Consider the following 21,535-nt stretch of genomic DNA (forward strand, 5'->3'; position numbering starts at 1 on the left):
TTAGTTCCTTTTGGAAGCCTGATCTGCCCGTGGCATGTGTTCATATAGCCCCTAAACATCCCTCCCTACAGCATTAATCAAGTTCTATTATAAAAGTGTTTTTTTAACTCTCTGCATTCACCACTAAACTATAAACTTCATAAATCCAAAACTGCTCTATCTTAAAGTAGCTACTCAATAAATATTTGTGAAATTAATGAATAAAGTTTGACACAAAAAGGCTAGAGAAAAGTGATACAGAGATATACAAGAAGCTACACACTTCTGAATTAAATTGTCTATTTTCTACCAAAGATAGATTTGCATGAATATTCTGAAATATTCTATTATAAGAAATTAAAAAGAAGTAAAAGGAGGGCCAACCCCAGTGGCCTATTGGTTATGTTTGGCACACTCCACGTCGGTGGCCTGGGTTTGGCTCCTGGGTGCAGACCTACACCACTCATCTGTCAGTGGCCATGCTGTGGTGGTGGCTCACATACAAAGAAAAAGAGGAAGATTGGCATCAGATGTTAGCTCAGGGTGAATCTTCCTCAGCCAAAAAAAAAAAAAAAAATAAGAAGTAAAAGGAATGGTAAGTGGACATGATAAAACTACAATGGAGAAAGAAATAAATAAAATAAAGAATACATAAAATATAACTTTCACAGGTCGATAAACACATGCTTATTTAATATCACGGGCATGGAGATATACACAAGCATTCATAAGATTACTGACAGGATAACTAACATTGAAGATAATTCTATTGATCCATGATAGTCTTGAAGAGAAAGCAGATTGAAGATTTGGGAAAGTTAATGTTTATCAGTGTTTCCTTTACAGACTGCTCTAGCCTCCTGAATACATGAAGAGCACAGTTAAGGCAGGAAGCCATGTGAACTGGATCGAGGTCCCTGCAGCCAAGAGAGGAGAGAGAAAACTGTAACTGAAAGGGAGGACAGAACATAATCATCCTGATCAAACACTTCTCACCACAATGATGTTTTAGAATCAAAATTTTGTGGATTCAATAGTTTTGAACACCTACTATTATTTAGGTTTTGAGAATACAACAATCAATAAGATGAATATGTCCCTACCTTCCGTAGACCTGTACAAGTACCAGAAACTCATGATTGGTTCTCAGCTCTAGGTTTTAGCTTGATGAAAAGGGATGCTGAGATGATCTGGAATTATTTATAGTGGGGGTAACCTTAATGGATCAATCAAAATCATCATTGGTTAAAACCAATCCCATCATATGGACATTAATACAGGTACAGTAACCAAAGAACCTGTGCGCTTCATGTACTTCTGAGAATATCAGTTTGTAATCAACCTCCCAGAGAGATTAGCATGGCAGAACTCAAGTAGGGTAAGCCAGGGACCATCCTCTGATGAGCCAGTCTACAAAGTATCATCTGTTTGCAATCAGAAGCCCCTGAGGCCCCCAGATCCACAGATTTCAACAGAACTGGGCACTAGAGTCAGTGAGTGACTTCTGAGGCAACAGGACTTCACACGGTACCCCAAGGCAGGTAATGATAGATTTAGCACAAGCTGGTTTTTTTCCTCTGGAGGCCTCCAATGTTGGGAAAATAAATTCAGTATTGCCTAATCTTCTTCTGATACAATGAATAAAGTGTGAGCCTAGTTTACATCAAATACTTATGCCTCATGGTTTTAAAAATCTCTATAAACTCCTACTCACTCACATTTTAACTGCAACAACACCATTTTTCGCCTGCAGCTCCCTATATATTTTAATTATGAGTGGGAAAGAAAGTATATCAAACCTGGCAAATGATACGACATTAAGTCCTCAATTTAACAAGAAAACATTTTTAAAAAGGATCCATATGTAAATCCTCTTGAATGGAGAGATTAAAATAAATGTTACAGTCTAATGAAATTATTCCATATAAATTTCATTTACAGCATTCTATGTAGAAATTTGTAAAGAGCTGTGAAAAACATTCAGCAGAATATTTCTGTTATGCTAAAGACCTCGAAGCTCTGTCATATTTCATCCTTCAGGATCTTGCATAGACCCATGGAAGAAAGGTTATGAAAGAGATTCCTGAATGCCCTTAAATTTCAGAAAGAAAAATATAGTCATCTAGACACTGGCTATTAGAATGTATCTTTTTGTTTTTCTTTTTTGTTCTTTTTTTTTTTGGTTAGGAAGATCAGCCCTGAGCTAACATCCATGCCAATCCTCCTCTTTTTTTGCTGAGGAAGACCGGCTCTGAGCTAACATCTATTGCCAATCCTCCTCCTTTTTTTCCCCAAAGCCCCAGTAGAGAGTTGTATGTCATAGCTGCACATCCTTCTAGTTGCTGTATGTGGGATGCGGCCTCAGCATGGCCGGAGAAGCGGTGTGTCCGTGCGTGCCCAGGATCCGAACCCGGGCAGCCAGTAGCTGAGCGTGTGCATTTAACTGCTAAGCCACGGGGCCGGCCCCTAGAATGTATCTTTATTAATAAAATACATACTTTTTTCCAAGTTATTTCTCTCCTTTAACAACATTTTTTGAGCTTATTGGATTCTCTCCCCTTGCTACATGTTGATACCTTGTCTGTCTTCATCATGGCTGCCAACAGCACTAAGCTTTGCAGAGGAAATTGTGATTTGGGGACACAAGCATCTTTGACTTTTTGTGAGACTGCTGGTGTTGCTTACTTGGGTAACAAAAGCACTTCTCTGTGGTTTGTGTGTTTCTTCTAGGGAACACCTTAAAAAAGTAATTAGCCAGACTGGTAGTTTCAGGAGAGAGAAAGTGGACCTTTATTGCTACCAAAAAAGCCTATTTTTTGTTTTGGTCAACAATCAATAATTTTCTTTGTGGATACAAGTCCCTTATAAAATGAAAGTTGTAAAGACTCAAAAAATTATCTTTAAGCAACAAGATGCATGCACAAATGGTGCTAATTTTGACCTGCTGAGGTTTTTTTTCTATTACTGCATTGATCTCAACAGCTGTAGGTACTTAAATTCTCTTTCTGGAACCCTTGTACCCTACATTATGCACAAGAGAAGAAGTAGGGACAATTATAACCAATTTTTCACAAAGCCCGGGGAGCCACTCAGGAGGAGCACAGACATTCTTCCTCCTGCCACATTACCTTCACAGTCACCAATTGCAACAGCTTCTCATAAAATAGCACAGTAATATTCATTAGGAAAAATAGAATTTTTATATATAAGAAAAAAAGGAAAAGAAATGGTAAGAGAAAGAAGAGAAAGAAAGTTGAGCTAGTCTTTTTCAAGCTAAGGGTATCTCAAATTACATGTAATGAAAGGTCTTTGTGGATTTGATTGGGTGTGTGTGAGCATTTATGGCACCTGTGCCTGTGGGAGGGCTGTACCAGCAGCCAAATGGTAACACTGGTGTGTAATTACAAAGCACTTAACTGCATTCAGCTATGGTTTGTTTCTCTGATAATTTCCACTTTCATTGTTCAAGAGGCTGTGGCCACCGTAGAAGCTGAGGTTCAAGTACCTACAGCTGTTGAGATAAGTGAATGTTGTAACTGTTTTTAAAAGTTTTCAGTAGGAACACTGCTTAAGAGGAAGTTTGACAGTAGTACAGTAAAAATATTCTCCTTACCTTTCCAAAGCCGTAAAATCCTAAATCTATAAATGGATCATTCTTTATTCCTCTTCATTTCACCAGCTGGCTGAGCTCCCTTTCACGCCAGCCAGTAGAGCCAGGCCTCCTCATATGCTATTAAATTCTCGGTATGGAGAAAGCTACTTCGATTTACTATTCAGCTCTACAGACATAGCCCCCTCTGTGTCTGCACTTGTAATATATAACAGATTCAGAGGTTTTAAAATGTGTTAACCTGTTTGTATGAAAGAATAAAAATGCCCCAAGAGGACAAAGCCTTGCCAAATCCTAACACAAATCTGATTCTATTTTCTTGCGTTTCCCTCCTCCAACCAAAGCTCTTGAATGCATTATTCATTTGTGTTTAAGTCTTCTTGAAGTTTGGAATATTAGAAGATAGGTAACAAAAACAAAAACTACTGTTAATTCCATTTTCAGCACCATGGAGAGAGTGTATCTTGTCTTCTGTTTACCAAAGACCCTTTATTTCATCAACAAAAATACAGAGTATATTTAGAAACAATGCTGATTATTATTACTCTTCTCATTTTTCTGTATTTTTACAAATAGCCTGTTCAAATTAATATAAACATTGAGAATCTTTATTAAATTCCCACAGTATAAAACTTAACTATTACTTCAAACTTTTGGTACTTGCAGCAAACAATTGTTTCAAACTATGAGTTATATTTCTAAATTGGTCATGAGCAGCCTGCTTATTTTTGGTAAAAGCGTACTTTCTCTTCCTCTATGTGTGTGTATGTATGTGTTTAAATAGAGAGATAGATGATAGATGGATGATAGATGATAGATGACGACGATGATGATGATGAAGATTAGATAGATGATGATGATGATAGATAGATAGATAGATAGATAGGTAGATAGATAGATAGATAGATGGTAAATAATAGAGCAAACAATAATAAATCAAACGGGGTAAAATATTACCAGTAGGTAAATCTGGGTAAAGAGTGTACTATTTTTATTTTTGCACTTTTCTTAAGTCCAAAATTATTTCCCCATTAAAAGTTTAAAACCTCCATGTGGTTTAAGTACACACAACTAAGAATCCAGTCTCAACTTCTGTCCATAGCCCTTTCTCTCCACACATACCCTGAGCTCCAATCATACCAAACTACTTGCAATTTCCTCAAATGAATGCCCTTAACCTCTAGTCTACCTGGGGAGCTATAACACCCTGTTTGAGAGAACACATGAAGCCATCTCCCCAGAAAAGCCTTTCCTTAAGTTCTTCAGGCAAGTTAAGTACTTTCTTCACTGTGAGAAATGATTTTTTACATGTCTGTCTTCCATTAGAATATGATATAAAAAAACGAGACTGCATTTTGTGTGACCTTAGGCACGTTACTTAACTTCTATATGCCTCAGTTTATTATATGGAGATGACAGCACCTGTTCATAGGGATATTGAGAAGATTAAATGGGTTAACTCATGTAAAGTACTCAGAACTGCTTGAGGAATAGCAGGTGATCCTAATGTTAGTTATTAAGATGATGCTGGTGGTGTGATGGTGATAAGAAGCATGGTATCAGAAAAATACTAGAATAAGAAGAGTAGGAGGGGTCATGGTATATCCCACACCAAACATTGCAGAAACTCATTAAATATTTTCAGGTGAATGGATAGATGATCAGGGAGTATATTATTATAACATTGCAGGGAAGAAGTAATGACAGTATCAACCACAGTTGTAATAAGGAAGAGAGGAGAAAAAGAATTTAAAAAGCCTTCGCGTAGATCTATAGCGAGTGGTAATCCCTTGATTGTGGTGTGAAAGAGAAGGTATAAAAGCTATCACATCACCATTATCTTAGGACTTTCACAAAGCCACACTTCAGTGGTATTCTTGGGATATGGTATCACCAAGGCCATTGGCACCATCTATCTCCATCAGACAACGTGGATCATCAGCCTCTGACTGGGTTCAGGTACTTTTCTCCATGTTATGCAAGGTATTTGTTTAAAGGTGTACTTTATAAATGTGTAGCAATCTTTAGTCAGTATGTGGTTGTAGCTATATATTTGAAAGGATCCAGATCAAAGGTGTTATATAACCACATAACCACGTGATAAATCTTTTAATGAGACTTATGAACAAGGGGGGACAAGAAAAAAGGAGAAAAATGTTAACAGCCTTGGCTTCAGTATTTTTAATATTAATTTGCTCATACCCTGTATGGATTTATATAGAAAAAGAAAAAGTGGTATAATCCTGGCCCAAAACTCTGTTTCATCAGAGAAGTGAACTGATTTTGTATATCAACGTAAAAATAAATAAATAAATGCAAGAATACAACTGTACTGCCTCTTCACGGTAGTTTATTTAAAAGTTCACAATTAGAGCACTTGTAATAACATAAAAAGTTTAAAAGCAACAAAGGCTGTCATGTAGGAAGGACTTTTCTTGTATGCAGAAGGAATGGGGCCCTTGTGCTTAAAATACATGGAACTCATAGTGCAGTGTGGGACTCATAGATCAACAGAATCCATAATCCGAAGGGAATGAGCAGAACGTCCAAGTTATTCCAAAGCTGGGGGACAGGATGGCCAATAAATCTGAAGATTTCACTTGGCTCAGGTTAAAATCCAAAGAAAAACAAGAACAAAACCACCTCAGCAGTATCTACCATTTGCTGACATACTCCAAAACACAAAACTGCAAACCTGTGTCCTTTAAAGAAACCCATTCTTCAAGATCTCTGTCACACTTCTCAAATTCAGTACTGCGGGAAGGAATAATGATATTCCTGGATGAGCCAGATAGAATGATTATTAAAAAGAAGGAATACACCAACATCACATGGAGGGGTTCATAAATTAAATCCATATTTCGTTTTAACAAATTTTTATAGTGTTCTGCCTTTGAAAGTGTCCTGAGTGTGGCAGATTCTACTTAAAAACAATGACAATAGTATCAGTAAAGTTGATATAGAAAGAGTTCAGAAGACGGTGCAGCAACTTTGTCTACCTTGATCATTGTTAATCAGCAGCACAAAATGTTAGCTGCAAATAAGCACATAGGGAAGCTTAGCCCACCAAAAGTAAGGCGTTAGGAAATGGATGAATGCTCAGGAAGAACAAGTCACCTAGGTTTTAAAAAAAGTGACTGACAACAATTTAACTGTGAAAGGAAAGAATATTAAGGCATAACTAAGTAAACTGAAATAAAGTTTGGTAGCAATATTCATCTCTCGGAAAGAAAGTTGGGAATTAGTTCCTTTATTCCAGTTGATTTAAGCATGGAGCTGGGGTGTCGACGTCCCTACGCGACTTTGCCAACACCGTACTGCCTGTAGTGGAAAAGACTCTTGGAGTCCACATCGCGAGATTTCCACACAGCTTCAGCAAAAAGTTTGGTCACCTGAAAATAGAAGGGCAGGAATATTAGCAACCCACATGACATGAAAGTGAATGTTTAATTAAGCAGGAGTGAACAGTCACAGCTTCTGCTCCCAATTTTCAAAAGGGCATGGGATAAAAGACACAAAAATTTTTATTTGATAGGGACTTTCTCGTATATCTCAGATGTCACTATGGGGTTTAATCCCCCAGAGGGATTAAAATTGACTAAGGGAAAAGAATATGATGGGCAGAAAGTTAATGAGTCTCAAAAAACTGTTCCTCTCCCTGTGATAAATCTGGTGGGTCACGTCCAAGTGGAACTGAACATCCCTCAGCCATCATTTTCTGTGAATTGGACAAGTACTTGCGCTATATCTGGCTTGTCAATTATCATTAACCTGTTGCTTTTCTGTGGGGCTTTTCATTCAGAAACTATGGGATAAAAGTTTGTTTTTTTTATTCCATGCCACACCACACTTTTTATTTCAAGGAAAATTGTAGGGGTAATGAGAGAACCATGGCTATCCCTGGCTTTTGATTATCTCAATTGCTTGATCACCAACTGTCCCAGGCCATGACCTACCATAATAGCATCATTACTTTAGATTCTATTTAGAAATTCTTCTCCATTCTGAATGTGACAAGAAGGAGAGAAGAGAGATGTGCACATATTGATGAACACTCTTAAGGGAGACACAGAAATAAAAACCCTCACGCAGGCTATATTTGAGGAAGAGAACGTACTTGGAAGTTAGTGAGGAGAGCAATTCCGCTGTCAACAGCTGTCCTCCGAATCACATAATTATCGTGGACAAACTTAGTGTTGCTATTGGGGAGGTTAATCACCAGGTCAATACTGCCATCTCTAATCAATCTGGAAGAATAAACAAAATAAACGAAAGTTTGCAGGTGACGATGTATATTTTATAATTAGTACCAGCGTAAATTACTCTCAACCATTCAAGTCAATGCCATACTGAGCTGACTGCCGCCTGCCTCCTCTATTCCTAAGTGGATATTCAAATTACACTCATTTGGGGGTATCATTTTTTTATTGTGTTCTTGAAAGAATTCTGGTGAAAGTCTAACTAATTGAATGGAAAGTTTTGTTTTCTCTTTAAAATTTTATCTATCCATAATAAGAATTGATAATTTGATAGATATTTACTTATTTTACAAGGAGGGGATTCCTCCAGCATCAAAGGCCATTCTATCTCCATACTCCCACTCCCAGATAAGCTTTACTTCACTGCCTGCTTCCCAGTGCCTTTCAGCGGGTATGAGAATGCAGGTCACTTGATTTTGAATTAAACTATTTCTCATTCTGTTGCTGCGCTGCCACACACTCCAGGAGACATTTAAATGTCAAAAGCATGAACTAGTGCTAATTATTGTTTTACAAAGCCCCAAGCAAGGGGCTTATAGCATCGTTGGAAGTCTACTAAGGTCTGAACAATTTGCCTTTCTTTTATTAATTTGATCGTGATTTATAGGTTACCTTCTGAAGAGCCCTAATAGTATACTGCATAGAATTTGGTATGACTTCATATTTAATAGGCTGTAATATCCTGGAGTAACAGAGAATTATCTTCTATGTACCCACGCCACATAGTTCAGTAAGTGTTGATGTAAGCATGTTCCTGAAGGCTCACATAGTGTGCTGAAATAATATGTCTGACAAAATCTAATGAAGACTTAGTCTAAGGCGTAACAGCCAACCTGATCAAAGAATGGTAAATTAGGTAATTCAATGGATGACATTATCATAGCACGCACCATAGTCTCCTGCTTGTAGCAAGTGCTCAATAAATTGACTAATTCATTAATGCACAACCTCAGTGCATTAATGCGGTGGTCAATCTTATACTTGATATACATGTTTAGTACATACAATGTTAGTTTAATGTGAACTATAGAGAGCTGCATTACATCCTTCGTGTCCGTGATTCTCATCACTGAGATCTTGGTGTCCATCAGGAAAGCACTCTTACTAGGAAATATTTTGAAAGAGGCTACATATCACTATGTACATATATGGCATTGTCTGTTCTATAGTAATAGCAAAGTTCACGGGAATGAAACCTCACTATCATCCACAAATTTACTCACTTTAAATTGGTTCACTAAGAGGACTTTTAGAAGACTTGAGTAGGTTAAGGCGAGGTATTCATATCATCTTAGCTCCCAGGGTTAACCCTCTATCTATTTTGTTATCTCAGAAAAGAGTCCACCAGTTCTTACTTTCTGATGGGAGAGAGGCTGGGATTCTGTCCTTCTTGAGATGGCCATGCCACTGGGGTGGCAGGGACGTTGTTGGCGTTGAGCCAGTCTGACGTGGCTTCCGTGGCAAAGAGCTGCATTTAAAATGGATAAGTCGGTTACTGTATCATAGGGAAGGCTTTCATGGAGCAAAGAAGCCTACTGGGACACACGTGTCATTTAAAACATAAAATAGAAGAAACAGGTGAATATGAGATGCAATATGATGCCATGAACAGAGATTTGGATTCAGTATCCAGAGTCACGCATATTTTAAATATTTTTAACATATTTGCAGTAAGGAAAAATTTAATAACCTCAATTATAAATGCTTCTGTAAAGGAGAAAAACTAAAGAATTATTCATGGCTCAGAATTCATCACTATCAGGTCAAGAAAGCCCATGACAATAATTTTGTTTTACTGAACTAGGCTTTGTGTGGAGGTATTCACCGCAAAGAAGTTTTGCCTCTAACTGTAATAGCTGGAAACCATGACTTCATATGGAAACAGGGAAAAAAAAGGGGAAAATATATAGAAATGCATTGTAACTTTGTCCAAATGCTGCATAAGCTAAACTTTCTAAGTGTTTAGCTGGCAACTTCCATGAGTTTGTGGAAATTTTATTAAAACTAGTCTTTCCCATTATTTTATTTATTGAAGTTTTGAAATTACCCAGTTAGTTATACCTTTCAGGTTGAAAGGATATATTTTGAACAATTTCATTCTCTAAGATTCTCCAATATTCTCCTTTGTCGATAGATTTCAATGCTGACAGAAAACAATTTGGAAAAAAATTAATATAACCCACCTTGAAACCTTCATTGTATAATTGTTCAGCCACACCAAGGAATCTTGGACGGAATGAGTGCTGAAATCAAAGGAATTTTACAAAATTCACTTTCTAGATATACATGCTCTTTATTTAGTCTTATGCAATACGGTATGGTCACATATCACCATAAAAGGCGATGCCATATGTTGCCAGGGGCCTTATATTCAAAGATGATAAGTTTTATCCTTTTATCTTCCTATAGTGAGTATGAGTTCTTAGTTATTTTCCAACATAGGTGAAATTCCATCCACATTATCTTGCTCTCTACTGTCTTACTTTTTCCCCTGTCCTCAAACGCCCTCACTCCCTATTTAATCCACTTAGTCTCTGTCCGTAGATTCATATGTACCCAGTTCTGCACTCCTCTCCTGGCCAAGGAGAATTTAAAGACACCCAGGTTAGGAGTCAACACCTAGTCAGCCTGGCTGGGTGTTTTGCCTGTTCAACCTCCTCTAATTGCTCAGTTCTAACTTTGCACTGCCCTTCAGTAACTAGGCCCTGTCCTCGTAGCTCACACACTGCTCCCTGAAATAAGTCACTCATTTGGAACTCAGTTTCGCATTTACTCTAAGGCAATGGAAGGTTGTGGTTGAAAGAATGGGCTCTGGAGTCACCAAGTTGTATTTCAAATCCTTGCTTTACCATTCACCAGTAGTGTGCGCTTAGAAAAATGAGTGTCTTTGAGTCTCCATTTCTTCATTTTTAAAACAGCAATGAGGATAATAGTGTATCTACTTCTTGAGGCTCCACAATAAAATGCGTGACCTTGAGCAACTTAACCTCTCTGTGACACCCTTTCCTCACCTATTAAATGGGAATAGTAACAGTATCCGCATCCTAGGGTCCTTGTGAGTATTCAAAGAGCTAGTTTATAAGTAAGCACTACTTAAGTGTTAGTACAGTAACTTAGCACAATTACTGGTCCATTCTATAGTTCTCATTAAATGTTAATTGTTAATCTTTGGCCAAGGTTAATATTGGCCAAGGTTAATGCATCTTTACCTCAAATTACAAAATTCACTTTCTAGATACACATGCTTTGTATTTAGTCTTATGCAACACGAGATTCTCGCATATCATCATAGAAGGCAATGCCATACATTGCCAGAGACTAGATTCCTGCCTCTGCACCCTAGTTTCCAAGCCTGGGTTCCTCTACTGGCTGTCACTCTTACAATACAAACCAACTTCCTCCTCACATATATTTTATTTCCAGACAGGCTTTCCTAATGTTCCATCTCACTGTTCAGATATTCTCTTAGAGTCCATCGCTATGACCTTCCTAGAACCCCAGCTGGATGCATCTAGCTTCCGAGTCCTGCCCTCCCTGAACTCCTGCACGTTACCATCAGGAGTCCCCAGTTCTGAACATACCTCCCTCCTGTGAGCAAAAGCCAGTATTTGCAAGACAGTGGTCAAGGTGAAAGAAAACAAAGCTAAATGGCCTACCCTAAGATCAACCCTTGACCCTATCCTCATTAACATGAGCATCTGAGTACCTGAGCTAAACAGACTATGCAAAATCACACGAAGTTAAAAACATACCCATTTTTCTTTAAATGAGGACATTTTGGCTGTTTTCTCTTGTAAAAAAATTTGTAAACAGATAACATAACTTGGTAACTCTAGTAAATGTTTTGTAATCTATTTAGAAACCGTATTAGTAATGGTGGAAAAACAAATCATGGATACGATCTTATTGCAGAGTTTCAGAGAAACCAAGAATTGTGATAACAAAACACATCAAGATCCTTGCACAATTTTGATAATGTTCAGCCCATAAAACCTCCTAATATTTTTTTGCAGAGGATTTCTGAGAACAGATCTAAATCCTAGGAAAAGATTCCAAAGACTGTGGTCAAATATAAAATTCTTTCAGATTCTGGCCCTCTCAATCCCAGAACTGCAGTTTTATGAGAGGAAACTATTGGCAAATAGAAAAGATAAATGCAGCTGGATGAATCCCAGCTAAGGCAGGCTCAGGGGTTATTCATGGCAGTCTTCTAGAACACAAATTGTAACCATGCCCAAGAGTAGCTTTCCATTCCCGCTTAGCACCCAACAGGAAGAAATGCATTTGGATGCAAGAAGCTCATGGCTAGACATAAACAATAAAATTTTTAAAGTAAGTATAAAAATAAGACAGTAACTCTTAGTGACATTAGTGCAATTTAATGAGGTCTTTGGCAGTCTCTTTAAGAATAAGTTACGCAGAAGAATAGGACAATTGTTCAAGTTTGATTCTGCTTGGAAAGCAGGTGGCTGAATTAGATGCCATTTTAGGTTTTCTTCATGTTTTAAGGTTCCTTGACATTCAGCAAATATACATGAAATATTCTAAATGAACTTCTGAATTTTGTCAAACCCGCCTAATATCTAACTTTATATCGTGACCTTCTGCTAAACATGGAACAGACTTAAGTAAGCACCAAAGCATGTTTAGAAGGTCAACACAAAGGTGTCCAACAAACACTTATTGACTAGTTGATACATGAACCATGTACTGAATGAACTGTTCTCAATCTCTTAAATTTTCTCCCAGCAAAACTCACTGATACTACATGGCTATGTGATAACCTAATGTTGAACCAGTTTTCTAAAATACCATTTCACAAATACAGCGGTTCGCAAAATGTGGTCCCCTGGGGAATCGGTATCACCTGGGAATTTGTTTAAAATGTAAAATTTGGGCCCCATGCCAGATCTTTGAAATCAGGAACTCTGGGAGTAGATTCCCATAATCTGCATTTTAACAAATGCTCCAGGTGATTCTGATGCACAATTAAGTTTAGAAATAGGAGGAACCTCCTTCCCTCACTTTGTAATTTGAGGTGAAGATGCATTAACCTTGGCCAAAGTCACAATGAAAAATGTGGAGGGAGGAGCACTAGAATGTAACTTTTTTCTTTGCCATTTTAAAGTAAAATAAGTCAGCAAGTCCTCTAAGACCTGAAGACACTAGTCAGAACCTCATTATGGAGCTGTTTCAGCCCCAAGTGGAAAAGATAAATATCTGACATGACAGTATTGGCAGTTCCCAGCCAGGGAAACACTCTGCCTCTGGTCTGGGGTGTTGGCTTTCATAGCCACATTATAAACTTCTATCAAACATGTATTGAACACTTGTGACACACAAAACAGCCTCTCTACAAAAAGAAATTACAGCTGTCAGCTTGCGTCTGAGTAGCCCCAGACTTAATAGCTGATTGAAAATACCTGGGCAAGGAACCATTTGTTACCAAAGGTGAAAAGTACAAGCTGATTTATTTCCTGGAAAATGTTTATAAGGAAGAAAATCCTTTAAAAATGAAAAATATATATATTTCCTCCAATTATCATTTTCACATTAATCCAACTTCTGGCTGCAGAACAGAAAGCCAAGGTAACATTGTGTGATGCCTGCGGACTCCACGGGGATGTCTGGATTGGCAACTCTATGCTTGTTCCTAATGACTCCACATTGAAGATAAAAGGTTACTCATGTCACTTGGAGTTGTCTTTTTCAAATAAAATGCTTGCTTTGTGTTTCTGAGCAACGCTGAGGCGCAGATGTCAGGATGGCGCTCGCCACTCCACAAGCACCACTGAATAGCCCAATCAGAGGGGAAAACAGTGAGCACTCTTGATCGACTCCGGAGTAAATCATTTATTGTTAAAAGGTGTTCCAGAAAACTTCACAACGAGCCAGATTGCCTACTCAGAGCAACCAAAAATAAATCCTGATGGGATGAAAGGAGACTGGAAACATTGCAGGAAAGTCAAAGATAACTTTGTTGCCATATAAACCTGCATTATGCCTTTCTTTTATTAGGATATATGCCGAAGGAAAGTAGAGACACGGTGCATGTAATAGTTAAGTTGACAAGGATCCTTTGACAAAATCTAAATCTTTATTTTTTTCCCTAAGTTCTAGTTATACAAGGTTAATGTTATGAATATTTCAAACTTCCCAGGTACTTTGGCCCATAGGATTTAATTTGGGGAGGGCAGAAACAGAGGGTATGTGTATAAAGGAGTAGAATGGGAAAGAGAAGAGAAATAAAAAGTTAGGAAGACTACAATATAACCAATGAGCACACACGTGCACACACACATGTACACACACACACTGTTTACTAAATGTTGAGAAGTGGCTAATACTTGCTAGTAATAAATTACTATTTAAAATATGTGTGAAACAACCAACAAAAGAAAACATGTTTCCTGGCTCAGAGTTTCTTTTACCTCTCCTCCATATTTCTTTTTTCTCGCAATTTTCTCTCACGACCTGTTGTGAAAAATTGAGCTAAGGTATCTTCATTAAATTCTTCTACTCATAGCAGGCAGCTGGATCAGGATGGGGAGACGAAGAGAAGACCTTTACCTCAAATCAGTGGGGTAGATGTTGACCATTCTCCCCATTTATATACGTAGGAATAATAAGGCAAGTTAACTCAATAGTGCTGGCTGCCTCTGCTCTTCTGCGAGTGAATTCTACACAGCCTCACACTATATGAATGATGATCTTAAGAAATCAAAAACCAATTGTGGACTTTCTTAGGACTTCATAACATCACTCAACTAAACGCCTTCCTTTCTATTTACTGGCACTAACTCCCATTTATATACAGTCATGCGCTGAACAACAATATTTTGGACAAGGTGGACCACATATACAACGGTGGTCCTGTAGGACTAGGACCATATAGCCTAGGTATGCAGCAGGCTGTACCATCTAGGTTTGTGTAAGTGCACCCTATGATCACACAGCCACAAAATCACTTAAGGACATGTTTCTCAGAACGCGTCCCTGTCGTTAAGCGACACATGACTGTATTAGCAGTACTACTTGAGGTACTTTTCAGTTCTGACTTTCTATGTTCGAAAGAGTCTATATAAATTTTTCTGATCAAGTGGAATCATGTTAAATAAAATGATAAAAAATACACTGTATCCTGAAATATAGAACGCTAATTACTTTATCCACAGTTGCTATGAATGTTGGGTAAAAGGTTGAGATTAGATTTGGTCTCATTCTACCTAAGAAGATGTCAAGTGAGTTTTATAGCTTTTACCTCACCAGTTAGTATATTCTGTTATATTGTTCAGTTACACTTATGACTACACATTTTTAAAAATCACTACAAATGAAAATCCTCCATATAGTAATGGTGAGACTATACATTAACTGTTGATGATGGAAGCTTTTCCTTTCTTCCCACATAAAGTAGGTCAGAAAATGATTCTTGTCAATTGTGGAGGCTTAGAGACCTGCTGATCAATTTTACCACATCTGTAAATATTTTATTAAATATGTCTTTAAGTATACTTTTTTTTAACTTTGTAATTAAAATACATATATATTTAAATCCCTAACACTATGTACTGATACACCAAAAAAGTTCTTTACAATAACTCGCATAATTGCTGGAAGATTGATTTCTTTAAAAAAAATACATTTAAAGGTAGAACTTCAATGGATAGAACCTCACTGTTTTAAGAAAGCTCTTTTTTCCCTATAAAACTCTTTTTTTCCTAAAAGCAAAAATTCTCTTCACCAATGCCAATATCACACAAATACTTCATAGGGATCAAATTAATTTTTGCTTCACATTTCCCTGCAGCACTAGAACCAAACAAAGCACAATTTTATATATCACTGCCTCCTTAAACTGATATTTTGAAATGTTAGCACTATTATGATTAGTTGTGAAGATGGGGACTAAGGGCATGGTCTCCTCTGAATGTCCCCAGGTCTCACATTAAACTTTAAGCTATAACTGGAAGTTGGGCAAATACTCTCATACTTGTGACTTAATAATACTTAATACCCATTTATAACATGATGAGTCTCTCATATGGTGTGATCTGTCTCTAAACTGCCATTAAGCTTCGCAATTGCAAGTCATCTTGTTAGCCTCTGCTCTGACTGCTCACCATCGCCCTTCTGGCACCTTTATGAAGTAAAATCCCAAGTTCCTCTTTGCAGAAACTTCTCCAAAGCCACTACCCGTCTCCAGAGCCTAATTTGTTGATATTAAGACACCCTAATGAGACAGTATCTGTAATAATCACCCACTGCCTTGAGAATACCTGGTACTGTTCTAATTATATTTTTATTGATTTTTATGTAAACATGCAGAGTTTGAGTTTATTAATAAAGTACAACAGGGGTCATATATAAGACCATCTATTGCTTTTATAGGATCTAAGAATTTCTATACTCAAATGAACATGAATGACCAGTTGGGAAGCATCTAGTATTTTTTTCAGAAAATTTATAAACAGAGCAGTTTGTACATTCTTGCAATAATTATTCCAAGGAGTAATAGAAGTTTCCTAGCTACCATTTGGCCCTAAGATTTACATTTGACTTGCAATATTAAACCAATAGTGCCCTTGTCGTTGTACGAAAATATTCACTTTTAATTATTTCACCCTGTTTTGACCTAGAACCTTTAATTATTTCACCCTGTTTTGGACCTTACTGAATAATAATACTTGAAGAACATCCACATTACACTGTGGGATATACTGACTTTCTTAAGCCCATTAAGTCACTGCCCTTCAAGAACTTTCAATTAGTTGCAGAGTGTCAGGCTAAGAAAATTTCTCAAATAATGCCCCTGTCTTCAACTTTGAATCTTTGACATATTGTAGAAATTGAAATGTGAATGAATGAATGAATATGAGGAAGAAAGGAACAGAGGTCAGGAGGGGATAATATGACTTCAGGTTGGGACATGCTGGGTTTGAGAGATCCAAAGGGAGGTATCCAGCAGATTGTTGGAAATATGAGATGGCAGAGGATGAAGATTTAAAGGTGATCATTACAGGTAGGACAGTGGATACTGTAGACGTGGATGAGCTGGCAAAGGGGAAAGTCAAGAGAAAGAGACAGACAGAGACAGAGACAGAGACAGAGAGAGAGACTCAACCTTATGGAAAGCCCATATTCAGGGGCTAAGGAGGAAAATCTAAGAGCTAAACATATAGAAAAAACATAAGCAAGGAAGAGAAGACATTCTTTTTTAAGGTTCCCTAAATCCCCTTCAGAAAAATTACTCCTTCACTAGAGACTTTCTCTTTCTGTTTTTTTATTTATTCACTTATTTGTATCGGCTGCTGCAATGGAAAAGGCAAAAATCAGAGTATATACAGAGAACAAATGTCCATTCTTTCTATAAACTGCTGTTTTCTTTGGTGGAACTTAAGACAAATCTCCCGACTTCTCTAACACAATTAAGGTCCCTCTCCCAGCCTCTCCCAGCATGTGCCTGCAGGCATACACACTACCACACACCACTTACCTGGATTCCAATCAGGATGCCTTTCTGGGGCATCTTAAATCCTGTGGAAAGCATTGCTTTTAGGAAAGCTGTATGAATATCTTCACCAAAGCAAGCCACCTGTTTAGAACAAATGAAAAAAATAAAATAAAAGGAAGCAAATAACAGTCAACCGCTCTTACCAAAAAACATACAAATGGAAAGCACTTTACTCATAGACTCCTTTGCTGGATTTTATTGAGTTGCCCAAAGACCATGCAATTTGAATCCAGGGATTAAAAGGCTGGCCAGGGCAGATGAATCTTATGTTTTTAATTAAGCATAATGAATGCAAAAGCAATTCTTTCTCTATCCAACAACACTCCATGGAGCCACATAACTGGATTCTATTGTGAGTTATTTGGATACAAATCACAGCTTCTGGTCCATAATGTGGTGAGTTACCAAATGTTAATATGACTTAATGTTTAAATAACAGTACAAGTCCCAAATGCTATGCAGCAGAGCATAAATTCTCGGGTCAGCAGCACAAACGCATAACTGCTGACAACCGGTTAGGAGTAATTTCATACAGCTTATGAGAAAGCCTTCTGAGAAATTCATGGATTTCTAATTCCTCCATATTTTCATATTTCGACAACACCAATCCACGAAAATCTCAAAGGAGCTTGTTTTTTGTTTATCATTTTCACAAAATGAACCAAATGAACCAAAATACCCTGTTACTAATCCTGAACACCATAGCCATATGCAAAAAACAATTTCAAACTAACATATAATGTTAGGATATGCAGAAGCTTTACCTATTGTAATTGTGCTACAATATACATGCGAGTCAAATGGCCACCATAACTATAGGACAAGTGGTATATCTGAGCACACTGGGAGTAGATTCTGCCATGCACATCATCATCTGGCACAGATACAGAACCACCATTATAGTAAGAAACGCTGAAGGCTAAATTCATTCTTTAAGCAAATGACTCCCTTACTGTGAAAGGAAAGTTCTCATGACTATGACCTTCAGTCGATCACCAGCACATGCTGCTTTTCATTCCATAGCGAACATTTTCTTTGGTCAAGTACTGGCCAACTAACTTACATAATGTCAACCTAAGTTAAGGGGACCCAAATTCTACTGAAAGAACCTAGGCAATCTCATCACATGTGCAGATACAACACATATAAGAGGCTTCAGTAGTTTTCTACAAAACATAGGAAGTAGGTAGATATTCCAGGACAGATTAGGACTAACATCCCCACCCCACCAGTAGGAAAATAAAACGCCACTTCCTAGATCATAAGCTAAAGGTTTATTCAATCCCACAAGAAGGCATTTGACAACTGAAAATGTCTCTTTGAAGCACAACTGAGATTTCACTAAGTTAGAATTATTATCCTGATTTCAGTTATAAAATAGACACTGCAACACCACACTTGGTGACACTTGGAAATATTACTCTAACAATGGAGGAAGAATTCTCTCTCTTTATACTTCGGAAACAGATACAACCAGGGGGAGCTGAATTTCTAATTCCTCCATATTTTCATATCTCGACAACACCAATAATGTATGTCTGGAGAAAGAATGGACATTGGCACTAAAAATAAATTTTCCACACTAAAGAAAACAGCAGGAAGGAAAACAGATCTCTCCCTGATCTGAATCCTGGACCAACTGAAAATAGCCCTACTGCCGAGTGACCATGGGATCAAGAAGAAGCTACGGAGAATCTCCCTAAACAGCCGAGAAATGTAACATAGGTCCCTCGTTTTAAACTTAGGTTTTCTCACCTATTAAACTAAAAGAAGCAACAAAGAGGCTCAAAGGAAGCAAGCATCAGTCCAAATACAAACACGATAGTCATTTATTCTTCAACGCCTGCCTGTCTGTCTCGCTTGGCTTCTCATCACAGATCTTTCTTGTAACCAGGCAACCATATACAGCATCACGTATCTGCTGCAATTAAATATTTTCCCCTTTCAGGTTTCCCTTAATACCAAGAGGAAACAGTGATGCCTCCCAGCCTGATGTTGCCATTTCCGTGTGCACTGACGAGAATCTGAAGGTTGTATCTGGTAAGTCTGTCAAGGGCCAGGTGATTCATAAAATGTCCTGACACTGACATGTAGGGAACTTTCTAGAATCTGACAGCTCTCTACAGAAATACATTTCACATTCTTGAAGAAACCTTCAGCTGACAGAGTCCCAACACAAGTGAAGAGGGACATCCAGTGGCCAGCTCCATTATAGTTTTTAGATGATCCCCAGGAGGTTAAAAGTTGCTTTGAAAGTGGTTCTAGGATTCTGCATATATCTGCAGATTCTACAATATTTAGGTACATGATCTCTCTAACACTGTGCATTCATTCTACATATTGCTAATAAAAATCCAAGGATCTAATTTCATATTAGCAAGTGGGGCAGTTGGGGGCAGTGGAGGAAGCGCCGTGACAGAGAGACCTGAGAACCTTAAAATAAAAAGAAATACCCAGAAAATATTTACTTAGATGTCTAGAGAAATATTTGAAAGATGTTCCAAATGTAGTGTGGAAATGAATTAGGAACACATGTATTATATTCACGTTGAAATATAAGTGGGAATGTAGACTCTGGTCCACAAAAGTAAAAGATTTTTCTTCAGTTCAAAATTCTTAAGCCCTTTCAGACTTGCTCCAATAGCAGAAGTTTGTGTCCCCCTTACTACTTATTAACTTACTTATATTACTATAGTCAGGTCTTAAAACCATAGATTTCAAACTAAATGAAAATGTTCATGGATCATTAACTAGTTACCTCTCCAGTGGAAGCCATTTCACATCGCAGAATGGGGTCAGCATCCCTCAACCGGGGCCAGGAAAACATTGGAGCCTGTCAGAAATAACAGGGAGAAAAAATGTGAGAGAAAGATATGAAAGGAATAAGAGAGGATAAATATATTTAGTGAATCATCTCTCATAGGATTCATTTAGCCTTGGTGGACACGTAAAAATAATCTCTTCGGTTCAAACATCTGACTTGAAAAATATCTTTACAACTCTGTTCCAAGAATTTCTTGAGCTGTTGGCCAAAAACTTGGGTTAAATAATCACAAATTATTTCTGTAAATAGGGGCCCTGTGACCAGTCTAGGCTAGTGTTTCTAATCTGGCCTACACATATTCTTATTGGAGGGATTTCAAACGAAGTCTACTGGGCATTGGTCTCCCCAAACACAGTGTTCAAACACATTTTTTTCTTGGTAGGCTTTTGAAACATTCCTCTCCTTGTTCTGATCATTTGAACTTCCAACAAGCCATCTTGCCAAAAATGTCTGTCTGGAAGCTGACTTCTGAGACATTAAATTGCTGTTGACACCTCTTAAAAGCTTTGATAAAGATTTTGCTTGGAAACATTTTTGCCCAGAATTTTCATATGAACTAGAACATAGATAGGAGTGCTTCTTTTTCATTTATTTTATTAGTGCAACTCACTAAGAACAAAATTCTTGTTTCTTGCATAGATCCATTTATCTAGTCTAGACGATTCCTCCTTGATTCCAAGTTATCATGGGAATTCTGGCTGGGGTCATTTCACTGGGGCTTCTTAGTCGAATTATTATATATACCTGCAATCCAATTTCTCTATACTCTCATCTCTTGATATCCACCCACCTAACTAGGGCTATATTAACATTGACTATGAATAAGTAATTTGAAGAAAAAGTCAAGATTTATATGCAATGATAACTAGGAACGAAGTAAACTAGAAGACACAGTGCATTTTGAAAAATGCATATCTATCCATCAATATTGTTTTAGTTGGAAATTGCTTCATACACGTATGTGTGTGTATATTCCTGTGTCTATGAACAAAAAAACATGAGTTTGAAATTCATGTATAGAATCTCCAGCATAAAAATATTTTTCAGGGCTTTCTATTTGTTGGTCCCAAACAAAAAAGTCCTACGGATATATATTCCCACTGAAATCTTTAACACTTTATGTTGTGTCATAGTCTCCAGGAATAAAATGCCACCCTCCCCCAACATAAAAAGTGACATTCCATCTCAGGGCACTACAAAATCCAAGGCATCCTAAATTATTAACTTAAGTAAGATTAATAAATATATTTTGATTTATAGCTTCAACTGAAAGCTTCCACTGTAAAAGTCAGAAGTCAGAGTCTCAGCTGTAACACGATCATGGTTGAAGTCACTAGTACCCATAGGAA

At 37.5% G+C, this 21,535-nt stretch overlaps 1 protein-coding gene across 2 annotated transcripts in view; it reads right to left on the reverse strand.

The window, feature by feature from the left end:
- Window positions 1-5,922: 5,922 nt before the first annotated feature.
- Window positions 5,923-21,535, reverse strand: part of CPS1 (carbamoyl-phosphate synthase 1) — a 129,556-nt gene continuing 113,943 nt past the window's right edge. For both annotated transcript variants that reach the window (XM_004427511.3, XM_087424881.1), the window contains 6 exons: window positions 20,121-20,195; window positions 17,345-17,443; window positions 10,032-10,091; window positions 9,204-9,316; window positions 7,707-7,836; window positions 5,923-6,981 (listed from right to left, as the gene is read on the reverse strand). In XM_004427511.3, the coding sequence (XP_004427568.1) occupies window positions 6,883-6,981; window positions 7,707-7,836; window positions 9,204-9,316; window positions 10,032-10,091; window positions 17,345-17,443; window positions 20,121-20,195 (576 nt within the window). In that variant the 3' untranslated portion in view covers window positions 5,923-6,882. The remainder of the gene's footprint in view (window positions 6,982-7,706; window positions 7,837-9,203; window positions 9,317-10,031; window positions 10,092-17,344; window positions 17,444-20,120; window positions 20,196-21,535) is intronic.

The sequence above is a fragment of the Ceratotherium simum genome, chromosome 37, assembly GCF_057802395.1.
Source record: "Ceratotherium simum simum isolate JZ-2026a chromosome 37, ASM5780239v1, whole genome shotgun sequence".
NCBI lineage: Eukaryota > Metazoa > Chordata > Mammalia > Perissodactyla > Rhinocerotidae > Ceratotherium > Ceratotherium simum.